The 14,131-nt window shown below is 42.7% G+C and overlaps 1 protein-coding gene across 2 annotated transcripts in view; it reads right to left on the minus strand.

Moving 5' to 3' along the window:
* Window positions 1-14,131, minus strand: part of SCN4A (sodium voltage-gated channel alpha subunit 4) — a 177,954-nt gene that overhangs the window by 94,153 nt on the left and 69,670 nt on the right. For both annotated transcript variants that reach the window (XM_068263066.1, XM_068263065.1), the window contains exons 2-6: window positions 13,653-13,972; window positions 9,671-9,790; window positions 6,064-6,152; window positions 3,753-3,881; window positions 918-1,009 (exon numbers count right to left, since the gene is read on the minus strand). In XM_068263066.1, coding sequence (XP_068119167.1) covers window positions 918-1,009; window positions 3,753-3,881; window positions 6,064-6,152; window positions 9,671-9,790; window positions 13,653-13,913 — 691 coding nt within the window. In that variant the 5' untranslated portion in view covers window positions 13,914-13,972. The remainder of the gene's footprint in view (window positions 1-917; window positions 1,010-3,752; window positions 3,882-6,063; window positions 6,153-9,670; window positions 9,791-13,652; window positions 13,973-14,131) is intronic.

The following is a 14,131-nucleotide window of genomic DNA, read 5'->3' on the forward strand; positions in this document are numbered from 1 at the left end:
GGTGTATCTCGTATGCAGCTGGCTCCAGATTATCACACAGGCTTTACTGGTCTCTGTGACTTTACACCAGATTGCAGAGCTAATTGTTCAAGGCTCCCATGGGCCTTCCCTATTCCTGTCTGTTTGGAAAAAGTTCCCCAAATGCCTGAAACAGAGCCATGAGTGAAAAAGGGCAGACTCCGTATCGGCCATGTGCTTGATGGCTATATTATAAGGGCTCTGCCATGCCTGACATCATGTGAACTAAAATGGAGACAAGTGTAAGATCTAATTATGAAGAAGCAGAGAAGGTCACCAGGGGTCACAGAAATAAGGAAACAAACATGAACGCTCTGCAAGTGATACTGGAAACACCCAGCCAGGAGGTGTGAATCTGTGAAACTGAGACCAACTGCTCTTTGTTAACCTTTTAATGACAAAAAGATATAAGCATTTTTCTAAGAGCGTTTGAGAGCAGCTACGGCATTGTGCCTCTACAAAGAATACAAGACAACAAGTGAGAAAGATAAAACAAGGTAACTAGTGATAGATGTTGATACTTGAGGCAAAAAAATGGTACTTGAGGCGATCACCTGCCTGGAGGTCGTCAGGACAGGTGAGTAATTAACCCCTTGACCCACTTATGCTCCATAATTAAGACAGAGCTTGCCGTGACAGGCTCTGTACCTCAAGTACACGCTCATTTCGATCAATAAACTATACAAAACTGACCAGAAGCACAGGAGCTGGCAGTTTAGCAGTGAGTTCACTTCTGTCACAACCAATTAAAATGGTTGATTTTGCCAGAAAATATGGTTTCTTTAAGAATTAGGTGAAGTTTCGTCCTGGTTCCTCAGACGTGTTGCTCTGCAGTTATGTAGGCATGTGTGAAGACAACAATCAAAAACACAAGATGAGTGAAGTAAAGAAGTACAAACCTGGAATTACTGTGATTGTCTTCAGTGCACGGAGGACACGGAACGTCCTGAGGGCAGAGACATTCCCCAAATCTACAAACTCTGTAGTGTAACTAAAGAGATAAGAAAAAAGGGAAAAACCTGAGGAGAGTTAAGAGATCATTAGGTTGCAGCCAATGGCAAGAAATCCATGCTACACGCCAATCAGAACAGACAGCTTTACTAAAGCCAAAACTAGCTGAGGCGTATTCCACGTTTTTACGTTGCCAATGGATTCGCTGAATGCATTAATATTCATCCTTCTAGGCTTGACATTTTCAATGCATCTCTTGGGAAAAAAACTGCCACGTGGAGAACTCGTACATCATACTAGTAACAAACTATAGTGAAACCTATTGTAACTTTGCTAGTGAGCTGGGCGCAGGGTGAGCCGAATGAAGGCTCACCCTGCTGACGCTCTAATTCCTGGCGGGGTTAAATAGTCTTACCCCTCCGAGTTGCTAAACTCGAAGGAGGAATAGTATTTAACTCTGCCGGGTATTAGTGTGGCAGCAGGGTTAGCTATCATTCTGGCGATCGCCGGAATCCCGAATTAATTTTGTGCGGGGCGTGCACTATAGCATTAGTGCTTATAGCAGCGTCGAGTGCCGAAATGACCTGCTTCGATCCAAACTAAAGACTTTTACAATATGTCAAAGTGAATTTCCCCATAAGCATTAATGAAAACTCAAATGATTCATTACACAATCCAAAACATTTAAAAAAGAATATTTAAAACAAAGCACTGTACTGTATAAAGTAGAAACCCCACAGCAGATTCTTCTCTTGTCCCTACCCACGCCCATTGGTTGCTGCAGGGACCTCCATCCAATAAGAATCAGCCTTATTCTTATTGGAGGGAAGTTCCTGCAGCAACCAATGGGGTCTCAAACTATCACAGCACTACTGCAGAGAACGCGTGTACGCTGTTTACATATGACGCAATCCCCTGATCCTCATCCTCAGCATCCTTGTGATGGGACACTTCCGTGGGTCGCAAATGACCCACAAGCCTTAGGTTGGGCACAGCTGGTATCCACCAATAAACATGATGGCTTTCAAAATCTGCCTTGTTAAATTGTAGGTTTACTTGGGTTTACTATGTTCATACACCTGCAACAAGCACGTGAAAGTGATTTGGATCTCCAAGACCGAGTTTATATTTTTCCTTCCCTAGGCTAACCTTCTTGCAGCTCCCCTTAGCCTCCACCTCTTCCATTAACATTCTTGCACAGCAGCCCCTCTCCTTTCTGCACAGCTGCCTAGTGAAGCAACTCCCCCACAAACCCCCTAGTAGAGTATGTAACGCCTTCTGCCATATTCAGAAACCCCTCCCAACCTTCCATGTCAAGCTGGTCTCTTGGGCAGCCGCCACTCTGGGCCTGGCCTGCATGGATTTTGTAAAAACCCAGCCCTGCAAATGACAGGTCTGCATACTCAGTCTGGATTTGATGTAGAGACAGTGCAGAGCCAGATCACTCACAAGTCATTGCAAGCAGATGACTTATGGCCTGTCTGGCATTCAGGGACCTTGCCGTCACCTCTTTTCATCCCCCCTAATCTGGAAACCTAATCTGGTACCTTGCCTAGCATTCCATTTTACAGTGATGCTTTTTTTTTTTTACCACTTCACCTCCAAGGTTTTTTCCTATTAAACACCAGAGCAATAGCACTCCTGACATTTAATTGCCTATAACTTTATTACAACTTATCACAACGAAACAATCTATATATTTTTTTTTCACCACCAATTAGGCTTTCTGTGGGGGTACTTTTTGCTATGAATTATTTTATTCTAACTGCGTTGTAACAGAAAAAATAAGAAAAAAAATAGAAAAATTAATAATTTCTCAGTTTTTGACCATTATAGTTTTTAAATAATACATGCTACCATAATTATAATCCTCACATTTTATTTGACCATTTGACCCGGTTATTGCACTGTTTAAAATTTCCCCTAGTACAATGCACGGTGCCAATATTTTATTCGGAAATATAGGTGCATTTTTTCAGTTTTGTGTCCATCACTATTTTCAAGCCCATCATATAAAAATTAACAGTAATATACCTTCTTGACATACATATTAAAAAAGTTAATTTATGTATTTTTTTATTGTATTTTTTTTCACAAACATTTTTTTGGGATAACTGTTGTGGAATGTGCGAGGGATTAATTTCAGATGTAAAAAAATGTATTTTAATTAAAAAAAGATTGTAGATGTAAATTTACTATTTGGCCACAAGATGTCCTCGTGCATAACTTCCCTATGCGTAGTATTACTACGCAAAACAGGAAGTAATGTGTAGATGTGGAAGTATGGTTATTTGTGAATGACAGCGCCGTCTCATAGACGGCCGCAGTCATTTACTGTTCCCAATCATTGATCTCCCGTCTAGCGATCAGTGGCGGCCGGTAACGAGTGCGGGGGGGGGGGGTGCACAGTAGGTTGAGTGGGAGCACATGGCAGCAAGGGAGAAGTATCTACATCCCTGCAAGGTAAAGCAGGGATGTAGATATTCGTGCCGGGAGTGGTAAAGTGGTTAAAAACAGCAATAACACTCTCCATAATCCTTTCACTTCAGGTACCCTTTAAAGAAGTCAATATTGTGTAATCAAATATTTTTGACATTCCTTTCTGCCAGCTGCATAAAACCCTTGTGATTGGGGGTACCCCTGTAACACAGCATGGGTGTCAGCTTAGGAACAATGTATTCAGCCATACACTGTTAGTGCAGGACAACCACACATCTTTATTTTAAGCATCACATTCCAAGCATGGACGTTAGTAATCACAAATGTGTCTACCTTCCACTTACGCCATGACAATGACACAGAAATCCAGCCAGTTCCATGGGTCCCTGAGGAATGTAAAACTGTCGATGCAGAAGCCTCGGGCAAAGATCTTAATTAAGGACTCAAAAGTATAAATGCCTGTAAAGGTGTACCTATAAGTCAGAGGTGAAAGGATAGGTTAAAAAGCATAAACAAACATCCAATAAAGATTTATAAATACAGTAGCCACTTAGCCACTGTGACACCCAAATTGTTTTCATTAGTTCCGGCACAGGTCACAGACTGCTGTACATATCCTTATCCTATGACGTCTGACACAATAACATACATGAAAACCCTTGTGTAAAATTAGTCTGAGGAAAACCCTCTAGCTTCGTGTGTGTGTGTATCAAGTGTGAGTGTCTTATCTCCTTTAAAATATGGGGCTAAAATATCAAAGCTTAGGCTTCTGTTGCACTAAAGAAGTCTAATGGCCCATGCACACAGGCTCCAACTGTCTCCGCAACCCCGTGGCACGCGTGTGTTGCGGCAACAGTTCGCCCGTGTGTATGATGCGCGCGCCTCGAACCGTCGCTACTTAGAGCTATCGCCAGGCGATTAACTTGGTTAATCGCCGGTAACAGCTGTCGCCGCAACTTCCGCTAGTCCGCCATGTGTATGCGGACTAGCGTCAGCAACACACACACAGTGAGTGGCGCTTCCGGCGGGGGGGGGGGGCTTCAGCGACAGCTTCCGCCGAATCTGTGTCCCTCTGTGCGCCGTGTGTACGGCTGTTGCACAGAGGGACTTGGCAACGAGCTGTCGCTGTGTTTTTTTTTTTTTTTGTGCGACTTGCAACATTTGTGCCTCGTGAGCACGAGGCCTAACAACTCAAATAGATTTTTTTCTTTACTGAACCAATTCAGGGCCACAAAAAAATTATCTAAACAATGTGTTTTTTTTTACGCTCTTCAATATTTACATTCTATGTAGTAAGGGGGCAAATATATAGAAAAACTTTTGGTTTTTTTTGTTCATGAAGTTTAAAGAGACACTGAAGCGGAAAAAAATTATGATATAAGGAATTGGTTGTGTAGTATGGATAATTACTAGAACATTAATAGCAAAGAAAATATTCTCATATTTTTTTTTTCAGTTATAGAACTGTTCTCTGCAGAAACAAAAACAATACAGTGCCAGACACTTGAGATAATAAGCTTCAGAAGACAGAGCTATCTGAAAGTCATGGAGCTCAATGGCTCTTTTGCATAGATGGGTGGCTTCAAATCGGGAAACATGAGACTAACACAAGAAACTAAGTTTATACATTGGTTCAAAACTGTACAAGATGGTTTAAACAAGGACTCCAACTTCTTGTGCTGGTACGATGGGTTTTAAATGCCACAGTTCTTTTAATTTTAATTTTTCTATCTTTTCATTCATTTTTGTGCCATATGCTGTGTAAGATGGAATTCACTGTCACTATTCATTTTATTTGCTTTCAGGTGCTGGCTTTAAATGCCACAATTCTCTTAAGCTTAGAATTAATGGTGCACGTAACCAGGCCAGTTACCATTTGAATTCGGAATTTACGATGTCTCTTCATCACCAGAGTCTGCTTTATGTCATGTTGAGGATTCTATTGATCTTATCAATTTAGATAGGATGCCTGGGAAAGCCTCCTCAGTAACAGTTAAGGCATCTAATTACATTTATGTTTGCTAAAGAATGTTTCTCCTCTGTATGTCAGTGTATATAAGCTGTGTTTTTCAGTTCTGGTCAGGAACCAGTCCGACGAAGGCTTTTTATAAGTCGAAAGCTCACTGTTTATCCATCTCTAAGTTAGCCAATAAATGGTATCATCCTGATTCAAAACTTCTTGCATAGATAACAACTGGAGTTTCTTACTCTTCCTGTATTGGAAACAATGTTTTGGGTACAGATCTCTGGGTCATGTGACTGACATTTTCAAAGGGTATTTCTCCATAACAGCTGTATCAGATACGAAGACTGTGTGCCTAATGGCATCATTCCTCATTCCCCTTTACAAAGGGTGAAAAATCCAAGCGGGTGAAGTAAGTATTTTTAAAAAGGAGATACATGTATTCTTTTTTGTTTTCCCTTTTGTGTTCACTCAAGGTTGTTACCTATACGCATGACCAGTTATATCACAACTTTCATAAGAAATGACATCATTTCACTACAAATACAAGGTCAGAATTTGTACATATTGATGGGGATGCTGCATAAGTGTGCTGATCACACCCACATGCTCGGGCCAAACTGAACACCAACATCAAATATAAAACACTAGAGAAAGGAAGGTTGGTAGCCATACAGCCATAGAATACTCACTCCACATTCTTGGACCAGGGCGGTGGGTCACTCATGGTCATAAAAACACAATTCGTTAAGATGGTTATCATGATAAAAAAGCTGAATATTGTACAGAGGGGTTAAGGAAAAAAAACACACAATGTAATACATGAAAGAAAACTTGATCTTAGTTGTATGAAGTTGTTTGAACATATGTTTCAGGTTCACAGCAGATGTGTCCCACTTTGACTATGAATAAAACCCACACCCGGGCCAGGGCTATTTTTTTACCAATCCTTCTGAACAATATGTCACCAGCTAAAGTAAGTGTCTAACCAAGAGAAGAGAAGATGACCTTTTTATAAACTTCGGAACGATATCAAAATTAATAATCGCAGGCTTGTTTACACCAATATTTGAAAGGTTACTCAGTAAGGGCTGTTTTCCACTACATACCTCAAAACACATTAGAAATGTACAATTTCATCACGGTTTTGCAATTTGTTTTGTCTTTTTGCGGCTGCGTTTGTGTTTTTCGGTTATCCCTCAATTTTCCAGAAACAGAAGGTCACAATGCACAACTTTTTGTCAGCAATTTTCCTCTGCTCCTACAGTGGAAAACAGCCCTTAGTGTTCCTAAGCAGAGCCAGGACAAGGTCCTCCAGCACCCATGGCTGAGACACCAAAGTGTGTCCCTCCAACCCAGCCCAGCCGCCCGTCACACACTGATTGCTATTAGACTAAGAGGCACAACAGGGCCCCCAAGCCCCCAACACCTTAATCTCTAGTTATGTGACTTGCAGTCACTGCCATGTATTCCATTTTCTTATTTCTCACTGTTTCAAACACAATAGGGGAATGATAGCTGAGTGAGTTGTGTGCCCCCTCCTACACTGTGCCCTAAGGCTGGAGCCTCTCTTGCCTCTGCCTCAGCCTGGCCCTGTTCCTAAGATACAACACTGATTACAAGGAATGATCTGAGCCAAATGGTTCAGTTGACACTTGTCAGCTGACATCAGGAACACTGATACACAGTAACAAAAGCACCTGAAACTATTCTGAAAAATCATTTTGGGTGACCTATGTTGTCACTTCCCCACCAACGGCTATTTTCCAGTTAACACTAGAGCAAATTCCACATTTCATGCTTCTCAATCTCATTCATCAATAACTTCATCACTATTTATCACACCTAAATCATTTATACATTGTTTTTTTTGCAGGACATAAAAGGCTTTCTTTGAGTGGTACTTATTGCTAAGAATGATTTTATTTAATATGCATTTTAAAATTTTTAGCCATTATAGTTTGAAAATAAAAAGTGCTACTGTAGATAAAACCCACACATTTTATTTGTCGATTTGTCCCGGTTATTACAACATTTAGATTCTTTTCCTAATACAATTTATGGTGGCAATATTTTATTCGGAAAATAAAAATTGGAAAAAAATGTATTTTTTCCAATTTGTGTTTGTTTATACTTGCTCAATACTTACCAGCCTTATTTGCAAAAATAACAGTAATATACCCTCATACATATTAAAAAAGTTGAGTCCCTAAAGTAATTATCTAAATTATGTCACTTTGTTTATTTTCTATTTATTACAAGTGTTTTATTTTGGTAACTACGGTGGAGAGGGGGTTTAAAGGGATTCAAACTATAGGAGATGTATTCTTTAACCACTTGCCGACCGCGCACTCATAACGCGCGTCGGTAAAGTGGCAGCTGCAGGACCAGCGACGCAGATCTGCGTCGCCGGCTGCAGGCTAATTAATCATGTAACTGCCGCTTGCACGAGCGGCTGCTTCCTGTCAATTCACGGCGGGGGGCTCCGTGAATAGCCTGCGGGCCGCCGATCGTGGCTCGCAGGCTAAATGTAAACACAAGCGGAAATAATCCGCTTTGTTTACATTTGTACAACGCTGCTAACAGTAGCAGCGGTGTACTAGATCAGCGATCCCCGGCCAATCATCGGCCGGGGATCGCTGTCACATGACAGGCAGGAGCCTGTTAGAGGCTGCACAGGACAGATCCGTTCCTGTGCAGCCTCCGATCTCCGTGGAAGGGAGGGAGGAGAGGGAGAGGGGGGGGGGGAATCCTGCGGTGGAGGGGGCTTTGAGGTGCCCCCCCCCCTCCGCCAGCCACACGCAGGCAGGAGCGATCAGACTCCCCCAGCACATCATCCTCCTAGTGGGGAAAAGAGGGGGGCGATCTGGTCGCTCTGCCTGGTGTTTGATCTGTGCTGGCGGCTGTAGAGCCCACCCAGCACAGATCTACTAAATCAGCGCTGGTCCTTAAGCGGTGGTAAAGACTGAGTCATCAAGTGGTTAATGTATGGTAATGTATTTCTAAGTTAATTTCACTTTTTATTTACTAGATGCCCCTTTATTTTATCCGGTGTACTTAGAATAGTACGCAGGAAGTGAGTTTTTCATTTTCAATGAATGATCACTGCTACATGCTGGAGTAATGATCATTCATTCATGAAGCACTTTGATTGGCTTTGGGAACACATGTACCCATTCACCAATCATTGCACTAATGGGTGGCAATGGGGGCGCACGTACGATCATTCATGGCAGCTCGTAAACACCACGATGCATATATATATATATATATATATATATATATATATATATATATATATATATATATATATATATATATATATATACTCCCCTGGTCTTCAAATGAAGTATTTTGGGGCATATACTGTATATACAATGCGGCAGTCAGGAAGTAGTTAAAACCTCAAATGATAAGCAAGAGCCAAGACACGCATGTATGGAAACCTCTATTGCCTTTAGGGCCCATTCTCACTAGAAGCACTTTTCTGAGCCAATTGCGATTTTGCGATTGATTAGCATTTTCCGAATCGCTCCCATTCACTTTCATTAAAATCGCAGGAAAATTGCCACGATTTCGCAATCGCGTACGCGAAATTCACGGTGATTTTTAATGCGATTTTAAAGAGACTCTGTAACCAAAAAAAAGTTCCTCTGGGGGTACACACCTTGGTAGGGGGACGCCTCTGGATTCTCTCGAGGCTTCCCCTGTCCTCCTCTGTTCCACGGCGGTCTCGCTGCTGCCCACGGAACGCACAGCCAACTATTTGTCAGGCTGTGCAATATTTACCTTTTCTGGCTCCAGCGGGGGTGCTGTTGTGGCTCTCCGCTTGGAAATAGGTTGAAACAGCCGATCTCTGTCGGGTCTGCTCTACTATGCAGGCGCAGGAGACTTGCGCCTGCGCAGTAGAGAGGCCCGACAGTGATTGGTTATTTCCGCCTTTCTCCGAGTGGAGAGCTGATACTGCGCCTGCGCTGGAGCCGGGAAGGTAAATATTTACATCCCCGCTGTTCGGAGGGCCAGAGCGAGACAGCTGTGGGACACAGGAGGATGGGGGAAGCCTCGATAGAATCCGGAGGCTTCCCCCACCCGAGGCAAGTACCCCCCAGGGGAACTTTTTTTGTTACAGAGTTTCTATAATGAAAGTGAATGGGATCGATTTTAAAAAACGTTAATCTCAAAATGCTCAGAAAATCACTTCTAGTGAGAATGGGCCTTTATAACTTCTACAGCAATATAAAACACAAACTACACTAATAAAAGCAAAAAATAAAACTGCATTCTTTTAATAAAAGGATATGAATGGATTAGGATTTTTATGGCTCCAGTTCTTAAAGGATTGAAAGGTTCCAGAAGATACATTGCTTTGGTGGCCGTGAACCGAAATATTGCTTTCCCCTTATTCAGTACAATGAAAGTCTGTGAAAAGAGATAATGCAATGAGTGACTAATAAGAGATTACAAAGCTAAAAAAAAAAAGGGACCAGTAAAATACTTCAAAAAGAACACGTAGGCATAGAAAGCAGAGGGCATAGAAAGCAGAGGGCAGAGAAAGCAGAGGGCATAGAAAGAAAGCAGAGGGCATAGAAAGCAGAGGGCATAGAAAGAAAGCAGAGGGCATAGAAAGAAAGCAGAGGGCATAGAAAGCAGAGGGCAGAGAAAGAAAGCAGAGGGCATAGAAACATGTTAGAGGTTCTGGCAACAGTCAGGTTCATTCTGAGTTACAATACTTGTAGGCTACATATACATTTCCACATTCCTTCAATAGAAAGAGCACAGACAGCCTGGCCCAAATGCAATTCACTTTTTCTCCTGAGTTTTCTCCTAGGAGATACATTTTCATATTGTATTTAAAATAAGTTTTCAGCACTCTGCAACTGAAAAAGTAACAAAAATTAGGCGAAAAAGTAGACTCAAAATTATTCTGAGTATTTTCTTGCCTGCAGGTGGTTTAAAAAGTATTGTATTGACAAGTAGAGATGTGGCGAACGGTTCCCGAACCGTTCGCCGGCAAACATCTCTAAATCCATGGGCCTCTTACTACTTCCGGGTCGCAATGACCCGGAGTAGTACGCCTGCGCTGCCCGGAGGAGCGCGTCCTAGATCGCGCTCCCGATGCCGGGCACTCTCTGCGCATGTGCGTGACGTCATGAATGACGTCACGCTCATGCGCAGAGAGTGCCCGGCAACAGGAGCGCGATCTAGGACGCGCTCCTCCGGGCAGCGCAGGCGTACTACTCCGGGTCATTGCGACCCGGAAGTAGTAAGAGGCCCAGAGAGGTTCGCCAGGCGAACTGTTCGGCCCAACACTATTAACAAGTTGTGAAAATATCACCTAAGAGAAAACTTTTTCACCTGACTTTTCTCCTAGGAGATCATTTTTCATCTTCCATTTAAAATAACTTTCCTGCACTCTAGCTAGCACTTTTTAAAAACCCTATGGGTCTGTTGTTACTTGGGCGATTTGCGCTAATCGCCGCAAATCGCCCCAAAATGGGCAAAAACGCAAAACGCGTCGCCTGCACCATTTTCAGGCGATTTCCCGGCAATTGCGTTTCAGTGCTATAGAAGCGCTAAACGCGATTGCGGTAAAATCGCCACAGTGTTCAGTGATTTTTCCCGCATGAAATCGCGGAAAAATCACTCCTGTAAAACGCCTGCAAAAATCGCTGGCGTTTTGAGTTTTGTAAGTGTGAATGGGGCCTTAGAGTACTATCAAAATTATTTTGAGTACTTTCTTGCTTGCTGGAGGTTTAAAATGCATTTTATTGACATTTTTTTAAAATATCACCAAGGAGAAAACTCAGGAGAAAAAGTGAATTGCATATGGCCCTATGTGTCCTCTGTTAGACATCTTTTACACTTGGGACAGTCTATTGCATTGCATCGCACACAATCAGTGAAGTAGTGATAGCTCTATGAGGCTATCACAAATGAGCTTGGCACGTCCCGTCGCGGCACTGCAAGTGTTATATTTGCATCGCGCACTGTTACCCTGGAAGTGAGGATGACTTTCCGGTGGAAAGTATGTCTCACTGATTTGGTGGCACTGCAGCTATAACGCATGGTGCGAGTTGGTGAGTGTGGTGCGATCAAGTGCAATGCACCAAGTGTAAAAGGGGCCTATGTGAACTGTATTATGGCATCCATTAGCAAATCATGAGAACCAAAGTCCTACATACTGACAAAGTCATAAAGAAGAAGAAACAAAACTCCCACATGACACTATAAAAAACACATTCAATGTACTGTTTCTGAAATTATACTATGGGGCCATAGAATCGCCTAGCCCTAACCTATTCATTCTATCTTTTAACACTAAACACATCATACACTATCCCCTCACCCTTACCCCACTAAACCTACACTCTAGTGAGTACTCAATTGCTGAAATCCAGCTATACAACAACCAAGCTCAGACTATACAATAACCAATAGCTGGCAGCATCAGGACTCAACTTAGACAGGTCATTTCTTCATTATAGGTATTATGAGAATTGCGTCAAAATGAATTAATCTACTGCTGGTCTTGACCTTAGCTTGTACTATCACCTTGCTCTGTTATCCATCAATCCCAACACTGCCCTGTGTTCTGACTTTGAGCCTGCACCTCTCCTCTCCCTCTTCACACTTCAAGGTTCACCCTCTTGTTCTTCTTGCCTCCAGTGAGGTAACCCCTAGTTAATAGCTGTTAGTTAATAGCTGCCTGCTAGGGGTAGCTGCCCGTCAACACTTTCAGGGCACTTTGGTGAAGGCCAGAGACCACTTAGGTTTCCACGCTATGGGGAAGGTCACATCTTTCAAAGGTGCTGAGATAAACAGGACCCTGACACCTTCCTATTTTAATTTGCAGCCACCTATAAAATTCCCAAAAATGATTATAAGCCCAAGTTGCCTTACTTTGTAGTCTGATATTTTTACTCTGTGTTGCACTAATTGTCAGTACTGATAGCCCACATTCCTCCTCTACCTGCATAAGTAATTAGGAGCACAGAGCAAGAACACATGTTGTTTATTTTCCACAACTGAACAAACTAAAAAGCTCTGACCCTATCTTAACAGTTTCTCTTGAATCAATGTGAAATAGCTGAGCATTTGAATTCCTTTACATGTGGTAAGCAATCTGGAATACATGCCATTATTCCTAACAATATGTTGAGCTTCAGTAACTATTTTGCTAATTTCTCAAAAAAAGTGGAATTTCACTTTAAAGTGTACCCAAGTCAGATTCATACAGGGGTAAATGAGACACAGAGGCATGTTCCCTGCTCAGTGACATGATTCTCTGTCCTCTTGGTAATGCTGACTGCCCCCCCCCCCTCCTGAATCTGCCAACAAGTAGCTCGTTAGCAGCCTTATGGAGTAGGGGCATCCTTAGCAGGAGACGCAGGCCTCATCCTTAGCAGGCCTCTCTGTGCCCCTGCACCGCGTCCCACCCGCCCCTTCACTGCGGTAGTATATTTAAGGTAAGGTATAAGGTAAGGTATATTTAAGGTACCTTATATACTCGTGTATAAGCCTATTTTTTCAGCACAAAAAATGTGCTGAAAAGTTACCCCCCTCGGCTCATATGTGAGTCAGTGGAGCAGAACGGATGATGGAGCAGGTTTTGTTACTGGTGGAGGAGTGTAAGAGTCGTGCACTAGTGATCCTGCTCTTGTCAGCTGCCTCCCTGCTGTGTTCGTGCCCCCATCCCCCGCAACATGGTGTGCAGAGTGCACTGCTGAATACTACCTGTGTCCCCTGACTTGTGGACCACAGCATGTAAGTAAGGTGTCAGCTGTGCAGTGATCGGGGGTTCTTCCTGTGTTGCAATCGCTGTGTCTCATATCTATGACAACATCTAGTGGCATCTTGAGACTAAGCTGTATCATCTTTGGAGCACATCTGGCTATGGGGTGCTGACTTGTACTGGGGGCACATCTGGCTACAATACAGGGGGCTATCCTGTGGAAGGAGGCTTATAAGTGAGTCAATCACTTTTTCTTGGTTTCTGAGGGAAAAGTGGGTATCTCGGCTTATATGTGGGTCGGCTAATATGCGAGTATATACGGTATATTAAAGTATGGCTCAAACTTGGGTTCTCTTTAAAGAGTGGAGTTACAAAAAAGGTGAAAAAAAAACAAAAACCTTCAAATTATAACAACCCTCCTTTCTTCACACCACCTCGGGATTGCTTACATTGAAAAAGTTTTACAGTAAAAAACGTTATGCATTCACAGGTCCCTTTTTTATTTTATTTAAAGCCGATAAGCTTTATATCTTCTCATAAAAGTGTTACCTTTTGATTGGCATAGAAGGGATCAAGGTCTTCCAGGGGAACACCAATAAGCTCTGATGGTGGATCACCATAAATAAGGGGTAGACTCTTCCCAGCTTCCAGGCCATTGTTAGGCTTTCGTATCACCTCGTCCTCTAGGAGTTCAATCCCTTTCTCTTTCCTGATTTGCTCATCCTCAATTCGCTTCTCTATCTTTTCAAGACTCTCTCTGGTAAATCGCCGCAAGCTGTCCGGGCCGGGTGGGATTATCTTGCCGGCCATATTGACATTCTGTATGTAGGTTGGATGTGATGTGCCGTGCCTGCCTCAGAATTTAAAACCTGAGAAGATGAAAAAACAAGACATGACCACAGTGTTGACAACATATAGACAGGCTACAATTCCATATAGAAAGTCTAAGGCTGCTTTCACATTGGGGTGTTGCAGAGCACTGCGTCGGAATCTGTTGGCATAACCTGATGCATGCAGGGTGGTACCAC

The sequence above is a fragment of the Hyperolius riggenbachi genome, chromosome 12, assembly GCF_040937935.1.
Source record: "Hyperolius riggenbachi isolate aHypRig1 chromosome 12, aHypRig1.pri, whole genome shotgun sequence".
NCBI classification, from domain to species: domain Eukaryota; kingdom Metazoa; phylum Chordata; class Amphibia; order Anura; family Hyperoliidae; genus Hyperolius; species Hyperolius riggenbachi.